The sequence below is a fragment of the Haliaeetus albicilla genome, chromosome 11 (assembly GCF_947461875.1).
Source record: "Haliaeetus albicilla chromosome 11, bHalAlb1.1, whole genome shotgun sequence".
Classification (NCBI taxonomy): Eukaryota; Metazoa; Chordata; class Aves; order Accipitriformes; family Accipitridae; genus Haliaeetus; species Haliaeetus albicilla.
Window position 1 is genome coordinate 17,310,908 of NC_091493.1, and position 20,607 is coordinate 17,331,514.

Here is a 20,607-nt window from a genome sequence, read left to right on the forward strand (position 1 = left end):
TTTCATTTTTACCCAGTTATTAGTACCCAGTTCTTGTGTACTAGTATGACTGGAGTCTTATTTGGCTGCATCACATCCTATACAAATCTCTGCTTTTCAGAAAAAAACTTGGAATTTCTGGGTGAAAGGGATCCCAAAAATATTAGCAGAAAGATTTTTTACCACAATACTTACTACTAAAATGAAAGATGGATTTAAATTTCAACACAGAATTAAATTAAAATTACAGTCCTGAAAACTAAAAGGAAAAAGAAATACAGTTATTGATGTCATAAGTTAGTAGCATTTTGTTTCCCCAATTTCTTGCATGGATATGATCACTAATTTAAATATAAACATTACTAGGTATAGTTCTGGTGTTTCTTCTTTGGGATTCCCCTCCCCCAACCCTTGATCAACATTTTCCTAAATAGATTTTTCTAAAATATTCAGTGTAATAAGATAGACTTCCCACTGATAATATGGTTGAAAATCAGGACTTTAATCAGCTATTAATATTGTAAGACAGATTTAAAGGGCTTTTGAAATTGAAGTCAAAAAAATAATAGGTTTAAATGATTAAAAGGGATTAAGAAAGCCAGGAAAGTTCAAAGCTTGTTAATCACCAGACTGCAGAAAACTATGATCACGTAATAGGGTCAGGCCTATCACTCTGGACTTAAGCATATAGTAGTGGTCTTGTCAAAACAGTTTTCTTAACTATAAACTAGTGAGCTAAAAATTTAAGACATCTAAACACTTCCGGTATACAGCTAAAGAAAAATTTTTTTTCCAGATTTTTTATATATCTGACTGCAAGCACCTTCGAAAAAGCTGTACACACTCTGTACATTTTTTTGGAAATCAGTAATCTGAATTCTATATTCATTACGCTGGTAGAAATATACTTGGTTGACCTTTAGTAACTCCATCAAGGAATAAAATATTAATTCAACTTATGCAGAACTACAGGCAGTTCTGCTTACAGACTGAACTCTTTAACATATTCTTTTAATATTATTTCTTTGAGCCTTCAATATTTAAACCATTTCTTTAGTCATACCACTCATTTTGCATTGTTTCTGTTCTAAAATCATAACCTAACCTTTACATACTGATTTTCTTCAGCCAGAAATAAACATTGGTTTGTGGTTGAATTAATTTTGATTATAAACACAAACCAGCTTTCACAATCTTGCATTAAAGTTTCCTTTGCACAAAAACTTACCCCCCAAAAAAACCAAAAAGTAACAATAACATAATCTGAACAGTAATAAACTGAAGGGTTCCTGTTCTCTTCCTAGTTATCCACAATTACTTGCTATTATCACTTTAAAATTTATTGTTTCAACCAACTTGTACCAATTCAACAACAGATCCTGTCAGCACTAGTACTGAAATTCCCCAAATACCTCACTGCTGCATAAGCAGCTCTGCTTTGAGAAGACATTGTAAAAAATATAATTCAGCTAAGGCAGAGTAGTGTGGTTGTGGACGTGACCCTGAGATTCTCCTACCTAGATTTATAGATTATTTTAATGATTTCTTCTAAGTAAAGACTCTCTGTATGCCATACATGAACAGCGCTGCCAGCTACTCAACTGAACTTCTTTACGCTCGAAAACGAATCCTTCATCTTCTTCTAAGGATAAGACAGACTTGTAAAGCAATGTGCTTTAGGTGTCAGGATGAAGTTCAAATGGCTGTATTTCTACAATAAAATACAGGTTAATAGTTTGGACAAACTAACAAAGGCAGTAACATTACACTGTTGCAAACTTAAAGCAACAGTGTTAGGCTCCATCAACATGCAATACATTTCATAACTGAATTACAACTTTGTCCCCATACTAGATCTGTTCTGCTTCTATCTTTACAAGAAAAAAAAAGTGAAAACAGAATTTCTAAAATACAATTATTTTAGTATCTCTAGTAAAAAGAAAGAAATGTCACATCAATAAAAATCAATTAAGACGCAGCAAGAGACAAGTATTCTCCAGTGAAGAACTCATAAACCACAAAGCCAGCCCAGGATATTACTTTCAAGCAATAAAATCCTCCAAAAGGATGACAGTGGAAGTGCTGAGGCTGTATTGAATCTTGACTGATGTTAAATACTTCACTGTCTTAAATGTGCTAAGAATTTACCTTTTCATCATTCATCGGGACCGAGAAAAAGCCTGGTGTAACATATTTAACACAAAATGCATTGCTTCATTTAGAATCATAAGGAAACTAACAGTAAGTCTTATATACCAGTTAAAACTTTTTTCTTATTTATTTTAAAAAAATATAGTTTAAGATGTATTCCATTTTCCTGTTACACAACTTTATGGATGTCTTTCTGTTTGTGACAGGCTATGCAAAAGTTATCAACTCCATGCTATTATTGCAACCTAAATGAGTCTTCATGCTGCCTAAAATCTTGATCTCTTCCATCATTTGTCTCTGCACCTGAGCACTTGTTACAGGACAGTTCAGCTTACTGAAACTTAAATAGGGAATTGTCAGGGAGTTCATGTGCCTTAATTTGCCTTCTCTAAAAATGATTTTTAACACTGCCTAGAGCAAACAGCAAGCTACAGACAAGTGTTGCAGCTACTGTGAAATTCCAGCCCTGCTGAAAAATCTTGTCCAAGCCACTAAAGGCATTAGCTTTATTGGAAAAAAGTAGCATATGGAAAATGGCAGAGAAGGTTTCTTTACCGCACTGAAAATTTTAATTTCATCTTAAAAAAATGAAGGACCAATACCAAGATGGAGATTCAGGGAAAAGCTTTTGAAAGATAAACTCCTTGCTCTACTACCACAAGAGAATCAGACATACAGAGAATAGCAATTACTGCTTCTGAGAACTGCTCCTCCCTTTCGCCTCTAGCCATAGCCACTGTTTTGTATCTTAACCCTTCACCCACAGTGGTAGCTGCAACATCAAGCCCAGACATCCAAGGATCTGGCAGAGTAAAAAGGGACTGAGGTATTTGGACAGTTCCTGCCATTTATAGCCCAGAAGAGCTTCCTGCTTTGGCTGAGTAACAGTTTTGTCCCAGGCCTGGTTGTAGAAAAAGGTGTTTTGAGTATTTCTGAGTCAGCAGAAATTTGAAATTCAATATCCTCCTATTTTGTAGGGTTGCCAGGCTTCTTTTATTAACTCTGTACCTCAATTTACATATAAAACTTGAAACGTCCTGCTTTTGAAAACAAGCCAGCTACATCTCAGATGTTCTTGGCTAAAGCAGGAATTTGTAGTTGGCACTTTCAAGACAATAAAAAGCTAGTAATTACTAAAGCAACTTACTCATATTAATTAACTAGGTATTTGAATGGTGGAATCTGTTGATACAACTTTACAGTTTGCCTTAGCTCATATATGCTAGCCATGTCCCTAGCACAAAAGCTGCTGAAGGAAGAAGTCAGGGATTTTGCAGAGGCTAACTTTTGCAATGGTGGCAAGATTCACCTTTTTTTTCCCCTTAATTAAAGAAGATAGGTAATTTCCAGCCCACAATCCTCTGAAATGTGATTTCCAACAACTCTAAGCTTGTAGAATCACAATCTAGATTAAAAATACTACAGACATTGAAATTGAAGCCATATCTAATCAAGATACACATCCAAACACTTTACCTAACATAGGCCAGCTAACACCTGAGTTCTGTTTAGTACTTTAGTTGTCATTTAGTACTGCTGTACATAACATCACAAGCACAATTCAAAACCAAAATAGCTTCAATGAAATACAGCGGAACACAGTCTTGCAAAAATGAAGTTATAGCAATCAAATTTGGGGGAAGGTCTTCGATCTCTTTTCCACACAGCAACTCTATGAAAAAAGTTCCCAAGAGATGCATGAGATTCTAGAACACTTTGCCTCTTCTACTGGAAGGCCAGGAAATATAAAGATTAGAAATTAAAAGATTAACATTGTAACTACAGTTCCTGTCTTGAAAAACAGCAGATGAAGTATGAGCTTGAAGCCACATAAAACACTGGGATTAAAACATCTGCATCACCATATACCATTTTGGTTTTTCTATTAACTTAATATCCATAGTTGAGAGTGCATGCCACCTTTAGTTGGAGCGGTCACACAGTGAAATTGGTCATAGTTTCAATTCTCATGAAGGAAGATGACTGTACACTTCATGACTAGAATGACAGCATAATTTTACAGTGATCTTTGTCGCCTATTTTCCTACCAATGGGAAGCTCCTGTTGCCTAAAAAGAATAAAACCCAGCCTCAACACTAAAGACAAATAGCCTCAACAATACAAGGACTGAAAAAACATCGCTGGTAATATTTGTATTTCTATAACTTCTTGCTACTGTCCACTTGTTACAGCTTGTTATATTAGGCAGTCGTATGCTCTCCTTTACACTGTGTCATATGCATCTCATTCTTGCATTGAAACTTGATCACTTCTGCTGTGACTTCATGACACAGGAAAAAATGCAAGAAAAAAAATAAATTAACTGGAGCAAGCTGGAAAAATAATCACCCAAAATTGTTTAGCCATAGCTCCCTAGTCTTCATGTGATAACACGACAGGCATAAACCCAGAAGTTTAAACTTGAACTACAAAATGAAGATAATTTGTACATTAAAAATAATTCATGCAGCTTGCAAAAACACAGAGCTTTTCTGAGTGCAATTTTTGAGTTGTCCTAGAAGATATAGCATTGTTTTATAGGATTTGGCACTGGTTTAAAGTAAGAATCTAATAGCAGGACACGTACCGCAAACATCTACACCAGTGACTGATGAACTCATAACTGAATCTCATTATAATAATTAAAAAAAGAACACACAACACTTTCATTGAAATACTCTATTATCTTCTTAAACAGGGGAATCAAAGATTTATGAAATGAAGGATCTTTGTCCCCAGCTCTGCATTTAATCTCAGCTTATTAGGGAACTGCAGGCTTCATGACGTGAAATCTACAACACCGACTCGGTCTCCAGTAACTTGGGAGTATTGATGGTTCTGCCCTGACAAAAATAAAGTAAAATAGCACTCAAACAGCTGGTTTACCCTTCTGCAGCCCATGACGAAGGGAAAACAAGAACACCAGTAATTAAGAGGAAGACAGGGTGCCTCCACCCTCTCCCTGTGGCTACAGCAGAGACCACAGGTCCAACACTCCAGAAAGGAACAGGACAAGAAGAGGCAAAGCACAGAGCAGGCCTGGACATGGTTATGTGACACAGAGAACAAGCATAGTATCAGGGATCAACAGCAAGTGGCACAAGCACTTCGTAACGTAGGTTACAGTTAACAGTAACACTGAAGTGGTAATTGCACATTCTTCAGGAATAGCCTGACGAATAGCAAGTTACTAAAAAGAAATATTAAAAATTAGTATTCTTCAGCTCACGAGTGATCACACTGTTTCACTATATTACTATAGTAACTAGAAAAAAAAACCTCTAGCCTTTCCTATGCTGTTGGAAATTTCGGTTTGGAGAAGCAGGATGGGAATGGAAAGCTATTAAAATCGCATCTTATTACCCTGTAATTAAAAAGAATGCCTGCAACCATACCGAGAACGTGAATCACAATTTTTATCTACTGTATCCTAAATAAAAATCAATCCTGTAATTCTGCAATCAGGAAACACTAAGATGAAAAGTTTTTCAGTACAAACAGCAAGTACCACTTTCAAAGAGAAAGTTTTACCATCTAGTTTGGATGAACTCCAGTTCTCTACTGAGAAACCCAGCTTTTTCCATCAAAGACATCTTCAGCGAGGGTCTTTTCATTTAATGTTATTGCCTAATTAAAGAGAGACACTTGCAGTTCCTTGTTTGCATGGAGGAGGCAAATGGAACCCAATATTTCATCATTTGCCTTGTAATGCAACTCCCAAAGTTTTGTTAAACAAATTTTTACTTGGGGCTCAAGGGAAAATACAGATAAGCTCTGTGTGTGTGTCAGTCTGTCATGTGTCTCAAGGTTATTTTAAAGAAAACCACTAATCCAAAAACTAGACATGTTCTATTGACATGTATTAAATAAGCGAGTTTTCTGAAGAAATGGAAAAATAAAAAAAAAATGAAGTTATGACTTAGAGTTTACTACTAGGCAAGCATTTAAGAAAGTGAAAATACACAATAAAGAGAAGAGATAACAAGGAGTGGAGCATTTCCTATTCATGAACATCTTACATCTTATTTTACAGGTAAATAAGTAGTTACAAGCTCTTCTATAATCATTGCTCAAGCTCTGTATACCCTGAAAACATTACAACTCCTCATGCAAAACTCTGTCATTGCATAGGTAGATTTTTCAAATGGCCTTTTCCAAATGGAGCTTAACTAAAATCTTTAACTCATTGAAACTACACATTTAACTAAATGCACTAGGAGAAATTATCAGGCTTGTAGAAAGCTCTAATTATGTTCTCAGGAATACTACCAAATTTATATGCACATTAGTACTGAAAGGACCTTTTTAAGACAGCCATCATTACCCTAAGTTTTTGCAAGCAAACACTGAAGTTTTTATAATTTACCAGCAGTTAGATGATGCAATTTGGCTCAGAAGTTTCAACAATGTTCAGACCCTGAGATAAGCTAAATTGACATCTACAGATACAACTCAAAACCACAAGGTAATAATAAAACCCTCAGCTGTTCAACTTCTCTGCCAAATGAGCCAATGCAACAGATACTTTTAGTAGCAATCTTTTATGAGGATTATTGAAACAATGGAACATCATATAGCAAGCTATCTTCTTAAAAAAAAAAAGGGGGGGGGGGTTAATTTTCAGGGACAAGTCTTAAAGTTATTACTATGTACTTTCCAAACATTCAGTGCCGTACAGACAAATAACACAATCCCTAAATCAAAGCAATACAAAAACCCATTAACCTGTCCCAGAGGGTCGATGAAGCGCACAGAGTCAAAGTAAACACATTAGTGAAACTGAAAAAGCTGTAAGTTTGGGGGTTTCCTTTCCCCACTTAAATCTCAAGCAAAGTGTGTATCTGCAGCTTGTGCATTCTTTGAGCCGGCAACCTCCTAGTACTGAATCACCACTTGTCTTTCTCAGTCTTCAAGCTCACTCCAGCATGCGTTTTTGGGGAAGGGCTTGTTTTGCACTGAAGCCTTAAGACTGTGTTGAAACCTGAGTTTGGTGAACAGACAAAGAATCACTTCTGATTGTGTAAAAGCTATTTAGACCCTTAGCCACTTTATGAGAGTTAACTGCATGAGTGGTGTTTTGATTTTTTTTTTTTTTTTTTTTTTTTGCTATCAGAAATTACAAAGGCTTCTGTTGGATACAAGCAAAGGTAACAAACTGAAAATGTTGAGAGTAACACATGGTGGAATGGCTAAAGCCACAGTTACACAGACCAACCTAAATTTAATGCAAGTAAACAGATGTTTTTCATTTCAGCTGCTTCTCAAACCTTTTCCTAATTTATAATCCAAATTCCCACAACAGTGGAAAAAGATCAAATATGTACATCATCTTCACTTACATCACAGCAAGCACTAAATCAGTCTCAAACAAGAAAGTTTAATTTATCAGATGTCAACACTGCTCTATTAGTAAAGTTTGTGTGTAACTAATCCATCACCCTCCAACAGTACTCTGCAGTGAAGAAAGGTAGAGAATAAGGAAGGATCTTGTGATCTCCAGTAATGACCTAACCACTTCCAGTGCTGCAGACGAGTTGGTAGCACAGCACAGGAGATCCATACCCATACTTGTGAAATTACAGATCAAAATGACAGCATTTCTTCCTTCAGTGTGATGATGTTCTCTTTTCACACAGTAACCATCACCACCACTCCAAAACACAAACACACTTTGAAGACCCCATTCATTCTTCCTCTCTCATTTCTTCAAACCTGTTTTTCCAGTGAAGAGTAAAAAGATTATAAACCCATTTCTTGGTTTACAGATACTTTGTATTTACAACAGTGTCACAGAGAAGGCAGGGAAGAGAACTAAGGAGCAGATGATACAGGGCATGAAAGTTATTAAAAACTACAGATCTTTACTGAGCGCCTTCAATTAACTTGTGCAAAGATTGCCATACACCCTGATTTTAAGTAGGAAAAAACCCAAACACACATAAGGAGAAAAAGAATTGGCTGCTTTGACAACCGAAAAGTAATCAAATAGCAACTTGTAATCCTGGACAATGACAGTGATCAAATAATCAGTCTAGAGTTGACAAATATAATGGAATTCCGCATTCAGAGTAGTAACTTACCTCACTTCATGAGATCATGGCTCTGGTCAAGACCCCAGAAAATAGAGTGAAATAAAGCAATAAGCATCCTTAACCCTGATGTGAGAAATAGGACATATATCATTATTTCCCCTATATCTCCAGTCCTTTTTTAGAGCACGGACTGAAAGATATTTACATGCTTATACAGGTGCTGGCAATTACAAATATTTTCCTCACCTTCCCACTGGCTAATTAGGGAAGATAGAAGCTTTTCACATATTCAGAAGTTCCAAAACTAGCATAATAACTCTGTCAACAAGAATTTGCCAATAATGATTTTCTCCACCTCCTCAGTTCATGCAGTTATAGACCCAAATGTTGGACAACAGCAAGAGATTTGTCCGTTCTGTGAACACGCTTCTCAACCACTGGATGTCCACTTGAGGTGACAAGTAATGACCAGATCTCCACAGCATAAAAATTAACTATATAGTTATATAAGTGTCAAAAATTAAATATTTGCAAAACAGAGTGCTCTAGGGGGAGCAATGAAACAGATGCCATCTCCTAACTTTTAACAGCAGGACATTGGAGTATTTACAGGAGTCAACAGTACTGAGTTTCTATGGAGTCTTAAAACATCACTGCCATGTTAATCAGAATTTCTTTGCCCGCTTTATTAGAGTTTAATATGCATAGTGTAGATTAAATTATGCTTAAATGCCTGTTATAGATTCAGTAGGTAAAAGAATAATTCCTATTAAATGTCACGGGTAGAACTGAGTACACCAAAAGCCTTAATGAATACCTGTTAACAAAATTACTTTCACAGATTAGTGCAGCTATAGTTAGCAATTCACCCAGAAAGCATCAATCCTTTTTGTCTTCTTTCCCCTCCCACCCATAAAAAGCTGCTCTTTGAGCCACTATCTATATCCCAGAAAAATTAAACAAAAATAAATACTGTTAGGTAATGGAGTTAATGCAAATTCAGGGCAGGGGGGGACGCATTTCTGATATTTCTTTCATGTAGATACTCATAAAAACCTAGGACATACAATGGATTATATTTACTTTAAGACTGCTCTCCAGCTCTGTGAACAGAAACTAAAGTGGTTTTGGGTATCACCAGCTTTCAACAGTGCCATCAACATTGCTAACACTTTTTCCGATTGTCTCCCTGAAGAGATATATGAAATGAGACCCAGAAAACGTAACTACCTGCAGAGGCCAAAGCTCCTCTGACTCGGGTAATGCCAGACTGCTGATGTGGTCAGAAAAGCTCAGACAAGCACAGGGAAATTCTACTATGATATAAATTAAGACTACCTCTCCTAGAAATAGTCTAGGAATGGCTTAAATCTTTCCAAAACTTGTCAAGAGAGCAAAAGACTTTGGAGCCCAGATTAAACCAAAATCCACCTTGAAAGAAAGGTTACAGGGCTGTGCTAACAACCCAAGCCAAAAAAAACCACCCAACCCTCCAATACTGCTCATATCCTCAAACCAGTATTACATGGCAGCAAGCTGGTTTGAATCTGGCAGGGGCAGGACTGCATCATGTATTCATTTTCAGGTTTATTTATAACAAGGATTGTGGGCCATTTAAATATTGTTAAAAGGACCATTTGAGACTTCCTACACAATCTTATGCTGTTTCCATTTGCATTTTCTTAACAGAAATTACAAAAATAATGTAATGCCCTGCTTACAGGACTCATTTTAATACTCTCTCATTTCATTGACAATATACATTGATTAAACTTGCAACATCAAGTCCTTTATTCTGAACAAAGGTAGTTAGTCTTAAAACTGGTTATACAAGAGAGGACGATAAACAGAAACAGTGAAAAAGTTAAATGTATAGAATTCTTGTAGGTGTTTACCTAAACTCTTTCCTCATTTTACTAAGCTACCTTCTCAAGTCAGAACCCAGCTGGCCTGATGGCCCCATTAAACATGCCCATCCAGTTGAAGAGGTGAGACACAGACTCCAGTTACCTGATCACTGCCAAGATACCAAGAGCTGACACCATGTGGCTAGAGATGCATGCACGTCTTGTTTGACAAGAAAAAACGGAGAGACTAGTCCGGTATGATCAACAATTTCTCTGTCAAATGCTTCACAGTTCTGAAATACCTATGTTCTTTCACCTCCCTGCAGCATTTGAATAACTTTATTCTAGCAGTTGGTCTACAGCTGGGTTTTCTATTTTATCTCCCTTCACAAGCTGGAGAAGCGTGGGATTTGACTCCCATTTCAGGAAGTATTGCAAAAGGTAGTTGGACTTAGGAGTAGAACATGCTCGTCTGTTTCTTAACTGGACTACTATGCATACAGTCACAAATAGGGAACTAGAAATAAAAATCAGGTACATGTGAAGAAGGTAGACAAGCTTCTCAGTTTTCAGGTTATTACAAGAGCTATCACACTATCAGCAGGTCCCCTGTGAAACTGTTGTTGGAGGACTGCCTATTGCTTTAAATAATGCAATACTCCACAAAGGCATTTTGGCAGTAAAGAAATGCTCACAGAGCATATGCTGTTCCAAAAGATAATTTAACTTGTCTGACAGGACTCAAATTTGAATACATAAGACTTCTAATTTTTAAATTAAATTAAATTCTGCAGAGCACATCAGGTCCAGCAAAAAGCACAATGCACTCTTGCAGGATTTCAGGGTTGCAATATAGATCCCACCACCTCTTTTATGACAGCAATTTATAAGGATTAGTTGGGGGGGGTATTGTTGGGCAGGGGCATTATTTATGTTCAAAGACTGGTTTTCAAGTTATTTCAGTAGAAACATAAGGCAGAGAATTACATCAGAATAATTTACATTTTCAGAAATCAAGTCTATATCTCGAGTGCTCAAAGTTCCAGATGTTTTTGAGACTGATACACTACATTACATTTTTTTGCCTTCAGCTTATAATATTCAGGCTCTCACTTAAACACCTTTAGGTAAAACTTGAGTGATAAAATATCCACTGCAAAACAGATTATTGCTATTACTAAAAGCTTCAGAACAAAAGATTTGTGGCTGACAGTACACATTCACAAATAAAAACTCTGCACCTGTCCTTTATTTGGTAATGTGAAATTCATTCTTGATCCAGTACTCCCATCAATAACTAAAGAACAACTAGAGAAAAAAAATCAGTAACACTTTAAAAATTAAACAAAGAATTGGGAGCACTCTGAAAGATGAAATCATCTTACTGATCTCTTGCAAACAAGAGAAACAAAGCAGCAACAACTGGAAGAAAGTGAGCTCATGCAAAAGGATTTAAAAGAGCAACTATAATTTACACCTCTGAAAAGACACATCTCTAAGCTGATCAGAGAGTGAGCAAGCTTAATACCAACAGCAATACACAAACAGCAATTCAGCTATATGGTTATATGGGTGGTAGCATAACAACTAGGCTTAAGCAAGATAACAGACCACGTGATGAGAAGTGGTCCTGTTCTTGACTGATAAATTGGAATATATTTTTTAAAAAAAGAAGGTATGCTTGCACAGCTTTCCTTGCTGTGTTACAGAAATGGCTTATTTGCCCCAAAGTCATCAATGAAGAAAGAAGAGAGCACTGTAATAGTACACCAGAAGTAGCACACAAGTATTCATACAAGAGCTACCTATATCTTACTGACATGGATGATTGCTTCCAATTAAAAGCTCACAAAGACAGTGTGAAGAGACTAGAATAAACAATTGATAGAAAACAATAAACATCAAAACCACATGAAAACACTGAAGTTTTTCATTGAGACTACCACCACAGCTTCACATAGCTAGAACAATCAAATGACTGATACAATATTGGCTTCTTCCAGCATAAGGCCAGAATCCCAGAGAGATCAGCACAAACTTAGCATTACACAAGCAGGTAGTCATCCATTTATTTATAGGCATCATTCTGGAAACAAAACTGACATAAAAAAAAAAAAAAAGAAAGACATCAAGACTTACTTGTCAAGGAAGTCCTTGTCCACAACTGCACAGATATCAAGAAGAGGATTTCCCATTCCAAACAGGACATTTTCACTGTAAGAGAATCAATTATTTCAAGTTAGCTCAGCATTAGTTTATTGTTCTAGTATAATATGTTGAAGACTACTTTCTATTAGAGATACAAACATTTTGCCCAGCGCAGTAGCCACATGGAGACCTGACATATAGACAGAGTCAAATTTGAGTGAAGTATTATCCCACAATAATCTTTGATCAATACACAGACTGCAAGCAGTCAATAATATATAAAGGTATATATTCTGTTAAGCTATCATTCACTCAGATAAAGAATTAGAGCTGCATGCTACATTCTGTTGTTTTAAAGGATTGCATTCAGGTTCTAATACCAGATTTTAGACAGGGAGCATCAGATCAGGTTATAAGAATTTCACTGAACAGACTTAGTTGCTGGGTTTACTCTGCTACTCACCAATAATTAACAATTTAAGTCTGTTTTAATAAACTTAAGAGACTAAGGATTCTGCATTGCCAGCCATCTTAAACAGCATAGCCATCTACTGATAAGAACATATGTACTTCTTAATCAATTTGAAATTCATTACCATGACTTCTGCCACATAAAAACAAGACATCAGAGATACTGTAAACAGCTGAAAGAGCCAGCTTTAACTGTTTTTTTTTTAGATTCATTCAGAAACCATGTGTTACATTTTCCTGACTAGCATGTAGTTGGGTGATAATGCAGTAATACCAAAGGATTAGATATGTGGCCTAGTGTCAAGTAGGAGTGAATGCAGCTGTTCTTGAAGGCTGCCTAAAACTACATCCAAACCCATCACATTCCTTGCTAAGCTAACACCTGCTGCCTCCAACTGGCAAGGCAAGCCTTTGCTCCATTCACTAAAGGTAGCTTCAGTATGACCACCAAATACATCTCCCTCTTTACTACATCTCTATCAAGTATTTGCAGAGAAAGCATATTCCATCTCTCCATCCCCCCATAAGTACTACTATAACACTGCAGTCAGATCCAAAGTTTATCTGCAGTTGGATCCAAAGCTGCGTAACAGTGTCAGCTGAATCTCAAAGAAAGTGAGCGAGTTTCCAATTGTTCTAGCCCATTTAGAGCAAGATAAATATTTTAGACTTGACATCTGCCTACTAAATGATAGATCTCATTGATTTCTACTCAGCAGGATAAGAAAAAAAGAAAATAAAAGAAGCAGAAAGGGGATGATACAGAACAATCTCATGAACTGTGTCCAACAGAGGTTGGAAACTCATTCACTTATTTCCTCTCACATGCGCTATGAAAAGCCCTTAGCTGACAATTATTTGTCAAATTTGAAGCTACTTGTTGCAAGTACACAGTCAAACTTCTTCCTCTTTACAATGCCACATTAGCTTCCATTAAATGCTGAATTCTGAAGACCAGAAGTGAAGAAGTGGAAAACATGATTAATAACCTTGAATTGAGACACAGCAAACCACACTTTATGTATCCTATTTTTTTGTTGTAGTTTTAAAGACAGGCCTTTACAGCCTATTTCACTGTAAGTAAAATATGGAAGACCCTGCTTTGTGAAGACAGAGTCAGAAATCCAGCTTGCTCCTGAGACAGGCAACATCTGCTTAGTAAAAACCTCTAAGACTCACTAAATACTTTTGTCAGTGTGAAAAGAAGTACTGATTCTTCTAAATAGCATAACCATAAGTTATATCTAGCTAGAAGAAAAGAAGAGGGAGACACGAGTGACAGTTAAGAAGACATAAGGATAAAGGGGATTGCAGTTGGAGTCCCAAGACAGGACATTCTCTCCATTTTAAAAACTAGTATTGCATCAGTAGCATTGCAGGACAATGAATGAACAAGTCAGAATTCTAAAAGTGCTGAATGCAGATTTGTCCCAAACTGTACGCTTCTGTACTTGATGTTCAGCTGATTCTCACATTCTGTGAAATTCTACCCATCAATAATTTTATACCTACACTTAAGAAAAAAAATGCATGTCATGGATAACTTCTATATAAGACAAGTATCAGCACTTCAGTGTATGGCATGCCAGAAAACAGCAGCTGTACTTCAAAAACTCTCTGAAACACAGCTGACACATTGAGGTGACTACCTATGAAGAAGTTATCTTGTTCAATGGAAGAGCAAAATGGAAGCTACCAAACATTTAACAAGCTGCAGGCTGCAGAACATACTGGTCAATATACTTGAAGCAGCACGAGAGCAACTTTGTACTGGTTTAGCATCCACAGAAGCTCTAACAAGCCAATAACGTGCATACAAACTCCCAATATGTCAGCAGCAGCAGAAACTAGCACTTTCAGTGTCATTTAATCCAGGCAGCTCTTTACATCACATACAACATGTCCTGTTCCATCCCCAAGCCTTCCTTCTCCCACAGTATTTTATAATCATCCCCGTTCAAGTATTCCAGAGGCTGTGTAGTAGGGTGCCATCTGGGATGGAAAGTTTTAAAAGCCAAGGTAGCTATCACTAGGCTAGTAAGTGTATGTTCAGAAATATTCCCCTGAAACTTCTGGGCACACTCTCCCCAATTTCAGCATAGTTGTTTCTCAGAACCAAATGTAGGATAACAGAACTTGACAGCTTTTCAAACACATAAAACTTTTGAGTACATTAACTGTTTGATTTCTATGAAGAAAAGAAGTGCACGGGTTATAACACTCAAGTTATTTTTGCAAATAATTCAAATACATGAGCTAATATATACTAATAGCTAGCCTTGTGTTTTCAATTAACGTGTATTTCTACATTTTTGGTTGTTTCAGCTAGATGTTTGAACTAACTAAGTTCCAAGGTACTAGAACTTCCATGCTTAAAACTAGATATTAACATTCCATTGGCAAAAAGGAGAAAAGTCCATACACTCCATTTGTAGTAGAGACTGTAGTTGTGTCATTCCTTAACTGACAGGACACTGCATTTGGTAAAAAAAAACCTTTCTGGGGAAAATGGGAAAAGTCTAAACAATCTCTTTTCAAGTCACAATTTTTAAAAATTCGACAAGTTTAAGCAGATGTTTAAGATCACCGCTGTGATCAGTGTTTTCTAATACAAGCTTTGTGAACCACAATCTGGAAAGTCCAGTGTTTCTCCTGTTAAAGACTTGTGTGTGTAAATCCTGAGCATGTTCAACCTGATTAGCCCAAAACTGGCTACATTTCAGTGCAGTAGAAATCACCCTTTCCTTCTTGAGGGGCTGCAAAGTATTTGCACTGTTACACTACTACACTTTTTTGTGGCACGACATGAGCTATAGCAGTTACCTGGCTACAGTTTGCTCCTCTGTAAAAATAAAAATTAAAAAATAAAAATAAATAAATAAATAAAATCACATATACTCTGTAAAGCCGCATATTGTAAAAGCATAAAATTAAACATAATACTTAGGATCCTGGAGAATGCTAAATTTACAAGTCTCCTGAGCAGGAAAACGAGATATTAAACTGTTACATTCTCACCAAGTTTAACACATTCAGCAGTACATGTGAACCTTACTGACCTTATGTTTGCAGTTCAGTCACACTGGATACCTGCATTGATCAAAATTTCACAGATTATTTCTAACCAACTAGATGTGAAACATAGTGAGGAAGCAGCAATAGTTTCCTGAAATGTGAGATTTCACAATACATAGGTTATTTGGGAAATTTATCTCTGCAACATACACTATACAAACATTTATGTACTTCACAGCCTCCTTGACTCTCTCCAGTCCCTTCTCTCACATGGGAGTACTGGTATCTAATCATCTGAGAAGGATGTTCTTGCTTAACTTGACTAACCTATTGCAAAAGAGTATTTGGCTCAGCTCTTCAAGAAATAAGCAATGACTCCACCACCTGCACAAATTAAGGACATATAACTAACACAGTCAGTACCTATGTGTGTGTGTGTGTGTATATATATGCATATATATACACACAGACTACATATATATATATATGAACAATATATAAACTTTTAAGACTCTAAACTAAGAATAAGATGTTCATACAAATCTAAAACTTGTTTGGACGCAGAAATACGCTGTCCATCTAGCAAGCAAAACTACAGCAACAACGGTAACTTACTTTACAGAAAGCATAGATGTACGCTGCATTTGCATTCTAAATTCTTGACAACAAGAAATAAATTTTATGAGTTTGTTATTTAACTTTGGACTAGACGAAGAGTTGTAATTATAAGTTCAAGCAAAATAATTCATTAAATATAAATAAATCTTTACCTGCCAATTATGGCATTTTGTTCGATTGATTTTTCACAAATAGCCAGTGTTTCACATATTACTCTTATCACAAGTTGCAGAAGTAATGAAATTAAACCAAACTGGATGAAAACAAAAACTCAACGAAACAAAAAAGCCCACATCAGTACTGAGCTACCTTTTATTCATTTTTAAGAAGTCAACAAAATTAACTGTAACCGGATTACCTGGAAAGCTGTGTCCAATATCATAGTTATACATTACTAATGCTCTACTGTTGCAGGCATTTTTGAAAATAAGGTCCTGTTCCAAGTTGGCTGCTGAAGATTAGCAGTACTGTATCTAACTTATCATACAATATTATTATCATCCCATGCTACTGTGAACTTCAGTGGAAGTGCAACATCAAAATATCAGTGAAAGCATATTATTAGCTACTGGCACAGAGACAGAGGAATATTATGAGCCTTTGGACATTGGCATGTCTTGCTTAAAAAAAAAAAGATATCCTATTACTTCTTGAAAAACTTTTCATACTTTTTCCTTGCTAATTGCTGAAAAAAAAAATCTCATCTACATAATAGTAACTAATAGTAAAGGAAGCCAAGTTGAAAATTTCACCTTTTTTATTGCTTTATAACAGCCCCATACTGCTGTGCAGCTGTAATGTACACTTAATATTAAATTCTTATGCTAAGACATTTTACAGTCAGAAAGCCTTAATAAAACATGGCTGAGACATATGGGTGTCCCAGTTGCATGACAGCCTTCCTAGTCTTCCATTTACAAATATAAGGTATGGTTTCATAAGATCTAAAATGTTAATATTTCTATAGGGTTTGATTATGCCCTTAAAAGTAAGGCCAAACAAGGCATGTTCTAACCCTGTTCTCAGCATATCCATTTCAGTCACAAAGGACCGTAGTTAAACCCCATATTACACAAGATTCCAATTTATCAAAAATCATTTATACATGTAGTTAAAACAAAACAGCAATAGTACCAGATTCATAGCATTTCAATAGCTATAAGCTCTCGACTAAGAACATCCTTCTCTCATCCCACTTACCTATGCAACATAAATGTAAGTGAATAAGATGACATTTACTGTTAACCATAACTTGTCTGACACTAAAAGTAGCTCAGAACTATTATTCCATGATTCCAGAGTTCAGACAATTTCCCTTGCGTCACTCATCAGCAAATCACTTTAGCATATAGACCTTAAACATACAAGTAGCCTGTAGGACTGCTCATGTGCTTTCCTTACTTAGGTATTAAGTAAACGCAATATTTGGCTAAGGAGTTACATGTTGACATACTGACTTAAAGAGGTATCTTTAGTGAAGATTTCATTCATTATGAAACTTTCAGAGTCTTCCAGAATGACACATTCACAGGTTCCAACTTAGAAGCCAAGCCTAAAAGCCTTGGCCTTATGTAAGCAAGGCTGCCGCAGAAAAAAAATAACTGTTCCACCACTACCCAGCTCCTTATACAGCTCCGATAGTGAGATACTACTGCAATTTCAAAGAGTTACCATCTGTACTCCTTGGTCAGAAACAGTGTGAAATCTGATACATCGAGGTTTTGAGGGTGGAGAGAGGAGATCGGAGAGTTGCCTTGAATCATCACTGAACTTAAGAGTCTGTAATTTTAGGCATTTCTTTAGCAACTGAAGGACTGATCAAAATAACTACATGATGAAGGCTACCAGTTCACAATACCACCCCATCTTAAGATGAAGTGTTTTAGGAGGCAAAACTGTTAACAATAATTTCTTTCACTGAACGTTAATGGTTTGTCGTTCGCCATTTATCGCTGATAAACTGACACCACCGCAGCTCCAAGAGACTGCTAAGAGCCTAGCCTGTCATCATTACCCTGGTTCTCGTTATTTGGGCTTCATTTAAAACCAGGTTCCAGTCACGGCACGCTACCGCGATGCTTTAAGGTTCAAAGGCGGCTGCCGGAGTCCCACGACATCCGTCCTCCCACCCCCACGGGCGGGACCCCGCCGCGGAAGGTGGCCGCCCGCGCTCAGGCGCTATCTTTGACAGCGGCACCGCCGCAGAGCGACGCCGCACGAAACCCCCGGCCGTGCCCCGGACGCCGCCCCGCGCTTCACCGCCCGCCGCCCGGTCCGGGAGCCCGGCGCGTCGCTCCTCAGGGCTCCCGCCCGGGCAGGGACGGCCGGCCGCGCCGGGGCTAGCCGGGACGGACGAGCCGTTGAGGAGCGGCATCGCCCGGCTCCGCCGCGAGCCCCCAGCCGGGGCGACCGTTGGCGGCGGTCGGCGACGCCGGCGCGCGCCCACCGACGCCGGCGCGCGCCCACCTGCCCGCCAGAAATAAACTCCGCGCGCCCCGCCGGGCTGAGGGGCCGGGAGGGAACCGGCACGGCTCTCCCTCCTCGCCCTGAGGGCGCGGGGCGGGGGCGTGCGGCCGCAAAACCAACTCGCGGCGGAGGAAGGGAGGGGACGAAGCCGCGCTACCCCGCACCCTAACTGCGCGGGTGGAGAACGAGGGAAGAGCCGAGCTCCGGCGTAATACCGCGCCGAGCTCCCCCGCCCCGCGAGCGGGAGCGCATCAGCACCCGCCGCCCCTTCCCCCGGGGCGCCGGGCTGGGCTGCGGGAGCCGCGTCGGGGCTCGGCGTTACCTGAGGGTGGGCATGGCTCCCCGCCCGGCCGGCGGCGGCGGCGGCGGCGGCAGAACGCCTCTGGCAGCGGCGTCGCCTCTGCGCCCCGCGCCCGCCGGCAGCTGCGGCCACTATGCCTACCGCCCCGTGCGCCGCCCGCCTCGGCCGCAACTGAGCCGGCGGCCACGGCTCGGCCGACCCACCCGCGCGCCCCCGCCCCGCCCCGCCCGCCCGCGCGTCCCGCCATTGGCTGGGCGGCCGGCGGGGGCGGGCCGAGGCCCGGGCCCTCTGCGGCGGCGGGACGCGAGGAGGCCCGGGAGGCGGCGGCGGCGGCCTCGGAGCGCTAGCGACCGGCCCCGCGCCCCGGTTCGGAAGCTCACGGTACCGAGAGGCGCCGCCCACCCGGTGCCCCGGGCTCCCTGGCCGCCATCTTTGGTACGGGCAGAGAGCACGCGCCTCCCGTACACCTCCTCCTGCTCCTGCCGCTGTCACCTTCCTCCCCTAGCCCGAGGAGGCAGTGACGGTCGCCAGTGCTAATTAAAAAAAAACGTTTAATCAAGGTAGCGAAGAGGTGCGGAGTTCCAGCCGTGCTGCCCACATTAAAGATGGCCAGCGGAGCCCCTGGCACCGCCGTCCCTCAGCTGGCCCGGGGCCGTGGAAATTGCTGCGCTCCCAAGGGGACCCCTACCACCCCCCGGCCGGGACTGCTCCCGCCCGCCGCCGCCCCCCAGGAGCGCTCGTCCGCCCCGGCCGCTGACTGACGCCTCCCCCGACGCGCGAGTGTTACACACGGGACAAGACCGCGTTTCCACTCTTTTTATTTGCGTGTCGGGTCAGACCCTCACGCCGCCGCAGGTGACCTTCCGAGAAGCCTTCCTGCTCAGCCGCCGCCAGGCATCGGCACCCACGGCCAGCGCAGACCACGTCCCCGCGCAACCGGGTGCCGGGGCAGGGCCGGCTCTCCCGGCGGATGCGGGCTCTCACTCTAGTTCCCGGGAGGAGATCTACTGCATGCCCGAGTCGCCAGAGCGGCTGGCAGGCACCTGTGGGACGCGGCTACCGGACACGACTCTGATCTTTCCAACCTGCCAGAGGGCAAGAGCGGAGACAGGGACAAGACGTGGGCCTGTTTGCCGCCCTTTGCGAGGGAAAAAAAAAGGGCAGCCCTGCGTTGCCTAACCTGTTTCTTGTCCGCCTGTCATTCAAGCAGAACTGCCCTATCAGAAAGGAAAAGCATGGGTAAGGCCAGGTTCCTATTCTGGCTCTTTCTACCCGCTTGCTCTTCATTTGACTGTCAAAGTTACTGCTTACCCCCTGCAGATTTGGCACTTACTTTGTTAACTTACCAGCACCAGAAACACTGATTCATGAAACTGATGTCAGAAGAGGTTGTTTTCGCCAAAAGTGAGTCCCACGTTGTTAAGTATTGCTGTGTCAGTTGTAATTAAATACTTAAAACTTCCTAATCATGTGGTTATTAGCCTTAGTTTCCCTTCCTCTCCATCTACAAAATGGGAATATTGTACTCAGAAAAATTAGAGCCAAACTTTTCAACTGTTTCTGATTTTTGGCTGTCACA

General features: G+C 39.9%; 1 protein-coding gene across 2 annotated transcripts in view; it reads right to left on the reverse strand.

The window, feature by feature from the left end:
- The window catches only part of ADK (adenosine kinase), a 298,584-nt gene that overhangs the window by 270,350 nt on the left and 7,627 nt on the right, over positions 1–20,607 (reverse strand). The window contains exons 1-2 of one of the 2 annotated variants that reach the window (XM_069796301.1): positions 19,050–19,202; positions 12,149–12,223 (exon numbers count right to left, since the gene is read on the reverse strand). In XM_069796301.1, coding sequence (XP_069652402.1) covers positions 12,149–12,223; positions 19,050–19,063 — 89 coding nt within the window. In that variant the 5' untranslated portion in view covers positions 19,064–19,202. Of the gene's footprint in view, positions 1–12,148; positions 12,224–19,049; positions 19,203–20,607 lie in introns of those variants that run through there. The other variant, XM_069796300.1, reaches the window with a different exon arrangement.